The sequence below is a fragment of the Nymphaea colorata genome, chromosome 14 (genome assembly GCF_008831285.2).
Source record: "Nymphaea colorata isolate Beijing-Zhang1983 chromosome 14, ASM883128v2, whole genome shotgun sequence".
Lineage (NCBI taxonomy): Eukaryota > Viridiplantae > Streptophyta > Magnoliopsida > Nymphaeales > Nymphaeaceae > Nymphaea > Nymphaea colorata.
Genome location: NC_045151.1, coordinates 3,625,500 through 3,639,116, shown reverse-complemented (window position 1 = coordinate 3,639,116; position 13,617 = coordinate 3,625,500). Strand labels below are relative to the sequence as shown.

The 13,617-nt window shown below is 40.3% G+C and overlaps 1 protein-coding gene across 1 annotated transcript; it reads right to left on the bottom strand.

The window, feature by feature from the left end:
* Window positions 1–7,558: 7,558 nt before the first annotated feature.
* Window positions 7,559–8,985, bottom strand: LOC116267655 (peptidyl-prolyl cis-trans isomerase CYP59-like). The gene is made up of 3 exons (XM_031649519.2): window positions 8,733–8,985; window positions 7,837–7,956; window positions 7,559–7,733 (listed from the first exon to the last, which is right to left on the bottom strand). The coding sequence occupies exons 1-3, from the start codon at window positions 8,967–8,969 to the stop codon at window positions 7,569–7,571; spliced, it is 522 nt and encodes a 173-aa protein (XP_031505379.1). The 5' UTR covers window positions 8,970–8,985; the 3' UTR covers window positions 7,559–7,568.
* Window positions 8,986–13,617: the final 4,632 nt, after the last annotated feature.

Below are 13,617 nucleotides of genomic sequence, written 5' to 3'. Positions count from 1 at the left end.
TCAAAGTTATGCCTACATTTAGATATTTATTTTCTTTGATTTGAATCAGTTTTTTGCATGTGAGCAGAAAAAAAAAAAAAGCTCCGCATATGACATTAGTTGTAGTTAGAGAAATTCTATTGGTTGTTGCCTTCTGAATCTAAAAAGAATCATGACAAGGATTAAGAGGTAAGACATTCTAAAATTGAAGAACAAGATTCATTGCCAATGATCAGTGATAATAATGTTTGAATTCATGGACATTTCAAGGCCAGTTTATTCAAAAATTAAGAGGTAAGAATGGATTCATTCTAAAATCCATGGACATTGTCACGGCCACTTTATCAGTGATCAATATTGACTAGAAAAATTGCTGTGATCGTAATTTTCATCGTGTTAACAATGTTTGAATTAGACAAAAGAACTGCACAAAATTTTCTCTTGAATGGCTCCACAAGGTCTTCCCAGGCTTCGAATTTCATGTTGCCCATTCAACTTTACACTCTTTGCATCGTTTGGGAAAAAAGGTTGCCTAGGATTTTGGGATTTGCAATGAGGCCGAGAGTGTGGAGTAAGGTGGTTGGTGATGGTTGAGTGAATCTGGTGGAGGAGCATGAATCCAAGAGAGAAAAAGCTTTTCATTCCCAGGCTTCGAAGCTCACGTCGCCCATTCAACTTTACGCCTTCTGAGTGGTGAGTCTGATGGTTGGTGAAGTGTCCTTGTAGAGGTTACATATGCCCAAAATTTTGGATGCACACAATTCATTAAATTACGTCAATTTAACCACACGTTATATAGGAGTTAAAAGTACATTAGTATTACATAATATAACAGACCTGCGACTGTGGATCTACATGGTCCTATGTAGGGATGTACAACAAGTTGAGCCAAATCAGGCTCAACTCAAACTCGGCTGTGTAAGCTTGTCTTGAGTGAGCCCGAGCTTGAATTAACACTCAAGTTGTAAATGAGTCCAGTATTTTGTGTGCATATGTTTTGGCTGTCGAAGTATTTCTGTCTAGAGGTCCTCATGTTGTATCTCCCGTGGTTTTCTCCACATTTTGTAAATCATTCTTTTGTGATCAAATAAAGAGCTGTAGGTATGTTGTTTGTTTCGTGAAATTTCACCATTACTTGACAAACGAAAAAACAAAAAATGGCATGCCAATATAGGCTAGAGTTGTGAAGGATACTGCAGGAGCATTAGGCACTAGATAATGCTGATGCATTCAAAAACCGAAAGCAAAAGAAAAGTAGACGGTTGACTAGAACATCATGGATAGAACATGCACGTTAGCTATTCTTCCATAACATCGATTAAGAATACTAAAGGTATAAAATCATGAGTAATTGATTGAAGTTACCATATTTACCAGTAGAAGAAACAGAACAAAAATTGGACAGAAAATGACAGATTTGGAAGCAGTGCAAAGGTGATACAAATATGGAGGCAGTGCAAATGAAAAAAGCAGAATTGGCAGAAAATGCCAAATATGGAGTAGCTAAACATGCAAAATCTCATCAACCACATCAGCTAAATTGAACTATCTAATTTCATTTTGAATAAAGTATCCTTGTCTGATTTCATGAGCTATGATGCTTCATTCCACATGTTAGCTGCCACATTTATTTTTATGCTTTTAACGTGATGCGGTTGGTTCTGGTTCTAGGTAAATTTTGTGGCAATGTAGGCCTGTCAAGCACAAGGATAGGAGCTGCATGATTGGCATTTTCTTGTAGGTGGGACATCTTAATTCTGTTTTCAGTTTGTTATGTAACTTGTGTTCCTACTCTTTTTCATCCTAGTTGCTCATTACTTGTGTCCAGCTTGTGCTAGATCATAAAAATCATGCCCTTGCAGCAGCTTCAAATGAAAAGGCAGAGCTTTCTCTGGTGGATGGTAAATTCAGTCACTTTAAGGCAACTTAGCTGGATCACGAGCTTCCTGAGTCACAGGTGCTTGTGCTTGTTTCTACATACCTCATCAGGAGGCCTCCCTTCAGGGGAGGCTGAGGAAATAGTTCAGCTAACTGAGGAGGATTTTCAAATGGGTCATCCAGTATATATGTGTGTTTGACTCAGTTGTCCACAATGAAACAAAAATCAAGAGAGATACATGAAAAAGAGTCTTTAAAATGTCCACATGAATAAAAAAAAAATGAAAGCAAACCGAATGTTTTTGAATGGCCTGCTGCTTTCATCAACAAATACCTCATTTATTCTTGTCAAAGTATCAAAACCTTCTGCTACTTCTCCAAAATCCTGAAAATAACAAACCAGCAGGAATATAAGTGTTAGAAACAATGAAGATCCCAGAAAACAAAAAAAGAGAATCATAAATGGGATCATTAAGAAGCTTACAGTGTGCTTTCCATCAAGATAGTCAAGGTTATCACGCAATGTAAAATAGAACTGCATATAGAAGGATTACCAAGTCAATATAGGAAGAAAAGCAGGATTAGCAGTCTTTCACAAACTATTTCTTGTTATTTATGGTCCTCAGATATTAGCAGCACCAAGCACGTCAGAAATGATTAGTTTAGTGGACAAGAGGTAGCCAGCTCCAGCTAGTACAATCAATCAAGACGGGAGCTAAGTCACATGGATACTAGCATGGGCATGGAGGAGCGGGTGTGGACATAGAAATTTTAAAATTTATGGCTATGGGGATACAACAAAGTATAGATACATGTATATATATGTATGTGCAAATTTTCACAAAAAATATGCAAAACTAATACATAACAGGTGAGGCAAAACAGTTAAAAATTACATTTTAGATAATTACTATGAAAAAATAACATGCAAAGCTTCAAATTAATAAGAAAAGTTCAAAAAATAATATGTTTTTTCAAAAGCTATTCCAATTGTGTTGCTGTGTCCATGTCCACATGTTTGCATGCTGACCCGGGTATGGCAGCAATTTTGCCGAATCTGTGTCACTTAAGAACAAACAATTCATAACTCTTCAACATATTTCCAATTGATTAGCCTTTACATCAAGAAAATTGACTTAAAGAGGTGTAATGCCTCCCCTTTTTCTTTTAACAATGGCATCACTCTATTTTCAGCCAGATAGACTCTAGTTCGTCATCAGAAGCATGTTGCAAAAGCACTAACTGCATTGTCCTATTATCATATATCCTGTTGTTGAAAAATTCAAATTCCAGGATTTGTGCAGTTAATGGAATGTTAGTGTCATGTCCTTTCCAACTTCCTCAAATAAATAGAAGGGCTTAACATTATCTGCACACACAATCAAAGAAGGGCCCCACTGTCCAATAGTAGTTCACCTAATGAGGAATTGCTGTGGGAATAATCTGAGAAGAAAAAGGGAGATGTCAACTAGATATATGAGAAATGCAAAAGAAGACAACAAAAGTGAATATAATGGTTGACATGTGGGTCTCAAAGGAATTTCTCATAGACTGTACATCAATTATTTAGGTTCTTTACTGACATTGAGCAAGCATGAAATCATTTTGTTTGTGCATACATAAAAGGCTATTAATATGTTTAAAGCAAATGGTGGATCAACAAAAAGTCCATTTAAAAGAGCACAACAAATGAAAGTCAAGGCAATTTATCCCAACATAGGAAGCCCATTCAGTAGAAAGAAGAATGCCAGCAGATCTAAATCAGTATTGCTAGACTTTGATGCGCTGACCCCATTGTAAATATTTTACAGTATGGCCACCACAAGACTTGTGGTGTTCTGAGAACCAAGTTATACTTGTGTTCTGCTATGAGAACCAAGTCTTGACATAACTTTGCCAATATTTTGAAAAGACAAAGTGTCAGCAAAGTCACCTGACTCAAGTGATACTAGTGACTCAACCAGTCAATGAGTTGACAAGGGGTCTCAGAGGTTATGATGTTCCTAATCCAGCCATTGCAATAACCCTGTGGAAGGTCGATTTGGTTTGAGTCAGCTGAGTACTAAGTCAACTCAGCAAGTTTTCAAACATTGTGCCTTACTCCATGTCTAGATGGATGTACTTTGAGCTTGTATGGGTTTATTTTAGTTCTTTATGTATCATTCTGTTACTGAGCTTATAAATATATCAATGTATTGTATCCATCATGTGAACAAATTTGATATTGCTCTTGTAATTTAACAAGTTTAATGCCACATTTTATAATCTTAATAACTTTCATGGTGTATGTCAATTTTAATGCATAAATGTTACTTCTGTGTAGGCAGGACAAATTTATGTTTACAAAATTGATTTCCTTTAACATATGCCCAGGGTTACACAGAACTTACGTGCTTTTACCTGGTTGATCAGTTGGTGCCCAAATGCATGTTGGAAGCTTAATAGAAGCTAGGCCTAACAAGACCTGACACAATGCAGTACAACTGGCAATCTATGATACACGGGTACGGCTATGAGGGTGGAGTACCCGTCTGGTACCGGTACGACACCGGTACGGGCTTGGGTATGGCATGGTGTGGCGTTGACCGTACCAGGTACGGTCAACGTACCGAAGGCTGTATCCGTCTATTTTTCGATACGGTCAACTTTGACGGAGTTCAAATCCATCCGTTTTTATTTTTAAAGATTAATTTGATTTTAACTTTTAAAACCATTTTAACGTTACAAAAAAAAGAAACGAAACCCTTAAAACATTCGTTCCTCTGTTCTTACCTCTCACCGAGTGATGGCAGCGGCGACTGGTGACGACTTCCGGCGAGTGTGCAGCGACAGCGGCGATTGCGACCGGAGACGGCAACGGCGACTGTCACGGTATTTTTTTTTCCTTTTTTCATTTTTCTTTTCATTTTCATCGGCTCCACCCCTGCCTTCACCGTCGGTGATGACCGCCGACGGTGACTGCGACCACCCCTGCACACTTGCCGGAAGCCCTCTCCTACTGCTCGAAACCCTTAGACTGAAGTATGGGGATTTGATTTTTAGAAGTTCTAGTTTATCCTCGCCGGTCTACCACAATTCCATCCCTTTTTATCTTATGATGTATCAGGATCAAAATCGAATCAAGAGTTTATCTTATTCCTTTTGCTTTCCCCATTTTCTATGTAAAACTGTCTGAAATAGGGATTTTTGTAAGTTTAGTAATATGAACAACGACAAGTAGTTGGCAAGCAAAGATGGCCCGTCTGATCTGCTTGTGTCTCCCGCTTGCCAGAGGCACGTGCATATGCCCCATGAACTGCCTTCACACCAATTTTTGGCATCAGTGACAAACTAACACGATGATAGGCGTTTTGCTAGCGTCTAATGGCGTCGTCTTTGTACTTTATAGAGTGTTTGGAGTTATAGATTTCTCATCTCTACTGGAAGTCTATTTGGAACTGTTGTTCCTTCTAATCTTGATGATGCAACTGAGGAGAATGAAAATCAACAAAGCTAATGTATTTTGAATGTTAATTATGAGACTGAGGATAATGAGAAAATCAAGATTGATAAATTTTGGATTATGATTTATGAATATGACAATATGTAATTCTGTTTGTAATTTTTGATATATATATGTGTGAATATGTTATTCTGTTTGAAATTTTTTGACATATATATGTGTGTGTACGGCCGTACCCCCGTACCCAAGTTTTTTAAAAATGGTCCGTACCCGTACCCGCACCGGCACCCATACCCGTACCCGTACCCGTACCCGTACCCATGTGACATAGCTGGCAATCATATTCGCTAAATGGGGCAGGCTCCAATTAAGGCTAGGTTTGGCCTGTTCTATTTCTATCCCTACATTTGTCAACCTTGTCAGAGGTAAGGCTGGGCAACGAGCCAGGTGCCCAATGGGTACTTGGTACCCGGCCCGATCGGGCCCTGGTTTGGGCCCAAAAAAGCATACCGGGCCAGCCCGATTACTTATCGAGCCAGCCCGGGTTAGCTAGACGGGCCCCAATTCGACCCGGTATGTTTTTTTTTTTAATATTATTTTGATATAAATTTTATTATGATTAATTATATTTATATATATATATATATATATATTTTTTTTTATGTTTACCAGGCCGGGCCCAGGCTCGGGTTTCGGGTGTTGGGCCGAGCTTGGGCTGCAGTTACGAGCTGTGGCCCGGCCCGATGCCCAAGCTTAGTCATAGGCAACAAAATGGTTAAGGAAGACAAAGGAAAATCTCTTACCTGGAGAAAAGGGCCTTGCTCAAAGACTGAAACTAAGAATATCAAAAGGAACATGTCTCCCATGGGCATGCATGCACAGTGCATGGAAGGATATAATGTATAAGGACTGCAACTTCCATTTGGTACTCAGGATTTAGCATGCAAAGAAAAAGCGTACATGAAAGCTGCACTACTTTATTGTTATTAGTGGTGATCTTCAACACTAAATTGGTAAACTAAGGTTCACACCCATGGCTGCCATCCATTATTAGGCCCATTCTTGTCCACAAGCAAGAATAGTATTCCTTGTCATTTATGCATTAATACATAATCCAAGTTGAAAAGCTCAACAGCTTTTAACATATAGAATAGGCTTTACACCTTCAGACTTTAGACAACATGACCACAAATAACAGAAGAGAGAGAGAGAGAGAGAGAGAAAGAGGAAAGTAGTGTTTAGCAAATAACTTAAGCATAATGTAACTAAAGATCATTATATTTACCTTCAAATATGAAGCTTCACAAGCCTCTTGAGTTTCAAATTCTGCAAATATACATAATCACAGGCATTCACATATGCATTGTTGCTGGAAGGCACTCAGAATAAAAAAAAGAAAAAACAACAGGCTACACTACATACAATTGGTAATATCAAAGGAATGACCTCATGCATGTGGACTTTTCACCAGAGTTCTAGTATTAAGACAAAACATTGACATGAAGAGATTCTTACACAGTTTTCTTTTAGAAAAACTTAAGTATGGTCAGGGATAAATAAATAGAGTATGATATAATTCTTAGGCCCATATTCAGTGATCAAGAAAAGGGAGGAATAAAAATCAAAGAAAGCGACCAAGTCAATATGCAGTTTCTGGTTACATAATGTTCAAATATCTAGTCAGTACAAAGTTAGCAAAACAATAGCTGTTACAAACATCCCAGGAGTAGCCAAATCAGACTCATAGACATTAAATTAAACTGCTAAACCAAGGTAAATGATGAACCATGTATTATGTGATATTTCAATGTACAATCATGTCAACAATTAAAGTTTTATATCATATCTCTAAGACTATAACTTAGTCGTCGAAACCTAGACAAGTTAGTGGACTAGTCAGACTAGTTGGTTGAGTCGGTTATTAACCAACTTGTGCTTCAAACCAGCAACTAGTCTGCCAGACTCCCTAATTAGTCACCAGTTTTATAATCACGGATTATGTCAGCCCTGCATGGGGAATGACCACAAAGTTGTGAATGGATATGAAGCATAGGTTCAGCAGATAGAACAGAAGATTTCATCTGTATTCAGCACTTACGATGTTTCTTTCCCAAAACGCGAGAAGATAATCTCAAGATCATCATCCTGCAGTTTATCATATTCAATTGTAAACAGGTATGTATTCAACTTCAACTACAGCAAAAACTAGTAGAGGTCTAAAAAAAAAGGATTTATCATGTAAAGCATCACAGACCATAATGATATTGTATCAACAATTTCGATTTTCACTAAATGCAACACAAACTTGCTGAACATCAGATGCACAGAACTTGGAGTGAACTAATTTTGTGCTCACTTGTGTAACAGTGTTAAGTTTGCAGACAAACAACACATTTTCTGGGGGCTTTATTTCAGCATCAGGAATATCTCCTATCTGTTAGGTTTACAAACTAACGTCAAAATCGCCAGCTTCTTTCCCTTCCAATAAAGGAACAAGATTTTCACTATGCCAGAATCCACAAATATCTGTGTCATACCATTTCAAGGACAACTGCATGAGAATGAGCTTCCTTTTCACGCATAGATTCCTCGAGCTGTGCAGGGTCCATTGTCTCATCTAAAGGCACCCAGTCATCCTCTAGACGTACATCATCAATCTGTAATACTCGGTCCAAGAAAGGGATGAATTACTATACAAGAACTTCAGGAAGTGCAGACAAGTAATATGACAGAGTAGTACTCATAACTCGTAAGTTTTATTATCGATCAGCTATTACATCACATACAAGGAAAGCTTCTTCTGTGTCCTATGCTCGTAAGAAACAAGCTCCTGCTAAGGGAATTAAATCCAATTTTCACAAGTCTTGGCAATGTTTTTGCCTTCGCCAGCAGAAACACCATTGTCTCTTGGACTTATATTTGCTTTAGTCGAGTTGGTTGAAAACAGCTAGCCCCACTTTCTTTGCAGGTAAAGAAGGGATAACCCCCCATGAAAATTATGACTTTCCATGCAACTCAAGAACAACAAATTGAATTTGTCTTTCAAATAACATGATTTCCCAAAAAAAAAAGAAAAAAAGTTTTTTGAGCTTCTGTTCTTTGTGCATCCAGTTGACCTCTTTTCTAGATCATGCCCTTCATGAGCTGCTGCAAGCCTGCAATGGCACTATAGTCCATTACACAATGCTAATGTACCATCCATCTTTTACACAATGAGTTTACACTGTGATCAATGTCTTAACCATGCAACTATATTGAAGACCTAAGTCGTGAGAGGAATGCATGAAAAGCAAGTGAAAGTCAGAAGACATCTATTGCATTGATATAGGCAATCACATGCACTAACTGATCAAAGATCTTCTAGAACATGAATTTTCAACAGCGACAGTACGCCAGGTGCTAGACTAGACGAATTCAGCAATATGATATTTACCTCATCAGGAGGCTTCCCTTCAGGGGAGGCCTGAGGAATTAGTTCAGCTAACTGAGGAGGATCATCAAATGGGTCATCCAGTATATAAGTATGTTTGACTCTGTTGTCTACAATGAAACAAAAATAAAGAGAGATACATGAAAAAGAGTCTTTAAAATGTCCACATGAATAAAAAAAATATGAAAGCAAACCGAATGTTTTTGAATGGCCTGCTGCTTTCATCAACACATGCCTCATTTATTCTTCTCAAAGTATTAAATCCTTCTGCTACTTCTCCGAAAACCTGAAAAGAACAAACCAGCAGGAATATAAGTGTTAGAAACTGTAGAAACAAGCAACGCAAGAAGATAATGGAGAAGAAACACACGTTATACGTGGAAAACCTCAGTAAGAGGTGAAAAACCACGGAGAAGCTCTAACCTAGGGGAAAGACCGCAACCCTAGGAGAGAGAATGTTATTTTCACTTAATCAACAATTACACAATAAGTGAGATAATATAAGAGGGAGGCCCGCCTAGGGTACCGAGCCACCCTCGGTACCCGCGCCCATGGGACCGGGTCCATATCCAGACCCGGTTCCCTATACAAGATATTCTAACACTCCCCCTCAAGCTTGGCATACATGTCAAAAATGCCAAGCTTGCTCACATTTTTCTCGAATTGAGATGTACATAAGGCTTTGGTCAAAACATCGGCAATTTGATCTTCAGACTTCATGTACGGCAGGATCAACTCCTTGGAATCTATACGTTCCCGTATGAAATGGCGATCAATCTCCACATGTTTAGTTCTGTCATGAAGGACGGGATTGTTTGCAAGGTTAATCGCAGACTTGTTGTCACAGTACATCTTCATCTTTTCTTCCGTTTCAACTCCAATATCCGCTAGGAGAATCTTTAACCATAGCATTTCTGTAACTCCCATAGCCACAGCCCTGTATTCAGCCTCAGCACTGGATCTAGAGCAAACTTCTTGCATTTTACTTCTCCATACAACCAGGTTACCCCTCAGAAAGATGCAGTACCCTGTGGTAGACCTCCTAGTATCAGTGCATCCTGCCCAATCTGCGTCAGAGTATCCTTCAATATTAAGTTGGTCTTGCTGAGTATAGAGTAATCCTTTCCCTGGGTCATTCTTTAGGTACCCCAACACTCTTTCTGCACTCTTCCAGTGACAATCAGTAGGCGCATGCATAAACTGACTCAACACATTCACAGCATACGTAATATCAGGGCGAGTAAGAATAAGATAGATGAGCTTACCAACCAGCCTCTGATACCTCCCTTTTCCTTCCTCATCAAGGATGTTGCCAGTTTTGATGCTTATCTTTGAACCATACTCCATTGGAGTTAGAAATGGCCTACATCCAAGTTTGCCTGTCTCCTTTAAAAGATCCAGAGTGTATTTCCTTTGGCTCATAACAAGCCCTGTCTCTGACCGAGCAATCTCGATTCCCAGAAAGTACCTTAGTTTACCCAAATCTTTAAGATCAAATTCGACAGCTAACCTTTCCTTCATCTTCCTTTTTTCTTCTTCATCGTCACCTGTGACTATCATATCATCAACATACACAAGAAGAAGACTCACCAGGCCATTTCTCTGCTTAATGAATAAGGTGTGATCACCATTTCCCTGTTTGTATCCATTAGTCTTCATCACTATCCTCAGCCTTTCAAACCATGCTCTAGGAGACTGCTTTAACCCATACAAGGCTTTCTTGAGATGACAACATTTTCTGCTTTGAACATATCCAGGAGGCATGCTCATGTAGACCTCTTCTTGTAGATAGCCGTTCAAGAAGGCATTCTTGACATCAAGCTGATCCATGCTCCACTTCTTTTGCACTGCAAGTGCTAAGACGACCCTCACAGTTTTCAGTTTAGCAACAGGGGCAAAGGTTTCAAGGTAATCAATACCATATTTTTGGCTGAATCCCTTTGCAACAAGACGAGCCTTATACCTCTCCACGGTGCCATCCGGTTTGTATTTCACATTGAACACCCACTTGGAACCAACTAAATGAGTCCCCTTGGGAATATCAACTACTTCCCAAGTATCATTCTTCGCCAAGGCCTCCATCTCCTCTGTCATGGCATGTAGCCATTTAGGATCCTCTCTAGCATCTTCCACACACCTGGGAATCACAGACTTAGACAAGGATGTAATAAAGCATTTGTAATCCTTACTAAGTTTCGCATAAGAGACAAATCTCAGAATAGGATGAGAAGTACATGACCTGGTGCCCTTGCGCAAGGCTATAGGAAGCTCTTCATCGATTTGACTTGGGTCATTCGGGGAACTCACAGGATTGAGATTGGTTATATCAACATTCTCAACCACATCTGTCTTCTTCCTGGTGTACACCTAGCCAAACAAGTGATCACGAGCTGTGGACTGATTGACAACAAGGCCCCCGTCCGTGTGACTGTCTCTACCATCTCTGACTTTGTCTGCCACACTGTGACTAACCTTGTAATCCAAGAAATCCATAAACTGAATCAATTGATTTGAGGAATACTCTTCACTACTGTTCCCTAGACATTCCCCCTGAAGAGGATTCACAGGAAAGTACGCCTCATGCTCATGAAAGGTAACATCCCGGGAGACATAGACTTTAGAAGTGGTAGGATCAACACATTTGTATCCCTTCTGAGTGGAGGAATACCCCAGGAAGACAGCCTTGATAGACCGAGGGTCAAGTTTCTTGAGGGTGAGACTATGGTCATGAACAAAACAGACACACCCAAACACCCGAGGAGTAAGAGGCCAGGGATTCTGAGTGGGCCACAACATAGAATATGGGGAATGACCCTGCAACACACGGGTAGGCATACGATTAATAAGGTAGGCACTAGTGAGAAATGCATCACCCCAGTAGCGCTTAGGAAGCTGCCGATGGAACATAATAGCCCGAGTGACATCTAATAAATGGCGATTCTTACGTTCAGCCACGCCATTTTGGGGAGGTGTGTAACTACAGGACGTTTCATGAACAATACCCTTACTCTTCAAGAAATCATCTAGAGATTGAGAGACATACTCTCTAGCATTATCAGTGCGGAAAGCCTGAACAGAGGTCTGAAACTGAGTCTCAACAAAAGCCACAAAATTTTTTACTATGACCGGAACGTCACTACGTTCTTTCAACAGGTACACGAACGTACAACGGGAGTAGTCATCAATAAGAGTCATAAAATAATGAAAACCACGACACGTGCGTACTCCCGAAGGACCCCAAACATCAGAATGAACCAAAGCAAATGGACGGGTGGTTTTATTGAAAGAAATAGGGTACGAAGCCCTGACATGCTTAGCCAACTGACACACTTCACATGTGAAGGAGTCAATGGAAACAAACGTAAAAAGTCTAGGAAACAACTTCTTGATCAACTGGAATGGGAGATGTCCAAGACGCTCGTGCCATCGCATAATGATAGACCTGTCGTCCACACCTGACAACTGTCCACTAGTGGCTGAAATCAATGCAGACGCAACTTGCACGGGCAGTCTGTAGAGCCCATCAATAACCGAACCAATCCCAATCTTCTTCCCCGTCGCCAAGTCCTGTAGAAAACAATGGTCAGCCGAGAAAATCAGATTACAATTTAGTTCTTTGGTAATACTGCTGACAGATAACAAGTTCACAGGAATACTGGGAACATGAAGAGCATTATGCAGACAATATTTATTTAACAAGGACAAACTCCATTTTCCAGCCACAGAGATAGAAGACCCATCAGCCATAGACACGCGTTGCTGCCCTGAAGACAATTTGTATTCTTGAAACAACTTAGGATCCCCTGTCATATGATGTGTAGCCCCACTGTCAACAATCCAATCACCATGGGAGGGATTACCTTGATCACTTGTGGCCACAAGAGCTTGAGCTAACTTAGCTCCCTCGGTCGTGGAAGTTTTCTCTTGTGTAGTAGAAAGCCGGCTGATATAAGCTTGCAGCTCCTTGATTTGCTCAGAGGAAAGCTTTGATTTTTCAACATGTGACGAATTACCTTGACTAGAGTCAGGCACAGACGACCCTCGCTGACTAGAAGGAGGACGACCACGAACAAGTCTCTTCTCAGGATGAATATCCCAACAGAAATCCACAGAATGCCCCAACTTGTTACAATGACTACAACGCCGAACATGACGTTGTCCAGTCCCAGAGGCACGGCTAACAAACGCTGAGGGAGAACTCCCCTGGCTGGAGTCAATATGCATGACTTGGCGACGTTGTTCCTCAGATTCTACCCGGGCATACACCTCCTCAATCCCAGGAATCTCATCACAGTTTAGAATTTGGCTCCTAATGGATTCAAATTCATCACGTAATCCTCCAAGGAAAATGAAGGTCCGGTCCATCCATTCTTTTTCCCAGTACAGGGCATGATTAGAACCACAATGCCAGTCATCATTCACATGATAGTCCAGTTCCTCCCATTTAGTCTTTAGGGCGGCAAAGAAGGATGCCATAGACAAGTCACCCTGTTTAAGGGAGTAGATGCCACGTTTGATTTGGTACGTGCGCAAGACTCTCTTTTTACGGCCATACATCCTTGCAAGCACAGTCCACATGTCATATGCAGTCGACTTACGCAAGATCAGGGGCTGAATATCAGCGGAAACAGAACTAATGATCCATACTTTAACTTGGCTATCTTCCAACGCCCAAGTCGCCCATTGTGGATCCGTTTTAGAAGGTGCAGGTTTCTCCCCAGTGATATACGGAAGACGACCGCGACTGGTAATCCCTATTTCAAGTGCAGCAGACCAAGAGAGATAGTTGTCTTTGTTCAGCCGAATGGAGGTGACTTGAACAGGCAAGTTCTCGCTCTTGGTATGACTGCCCGAGTCAAAGGCAGCATCGATCTTGCAAGTCATCTCT

Excerpts from the sequence above, each read along its gene's own strand:
- LOC116267655 (XM_031649519.2), bottom strand. The coding sequence starts at position 8,969 with ATGAGGCATGTGTTGATGAAAGCAGCAGGCCATTCAAAAACATTCGGT. Across the intron at positions 7,957-8,732 it reads AAGGGAAGCCTCCTGATGAG|ATTGATGATGTACGTCTAGA; the intron begins GTAAATATCATA and ends CGAGTATTACAG. Across the intron at positions 7,734-7,836 it reads ATGCAGTTGTCCTTGAAATG|ATAGGAGATATTCCTGATGC; the intron begins GTATGACACAGA and ends TAAACCTAACAG.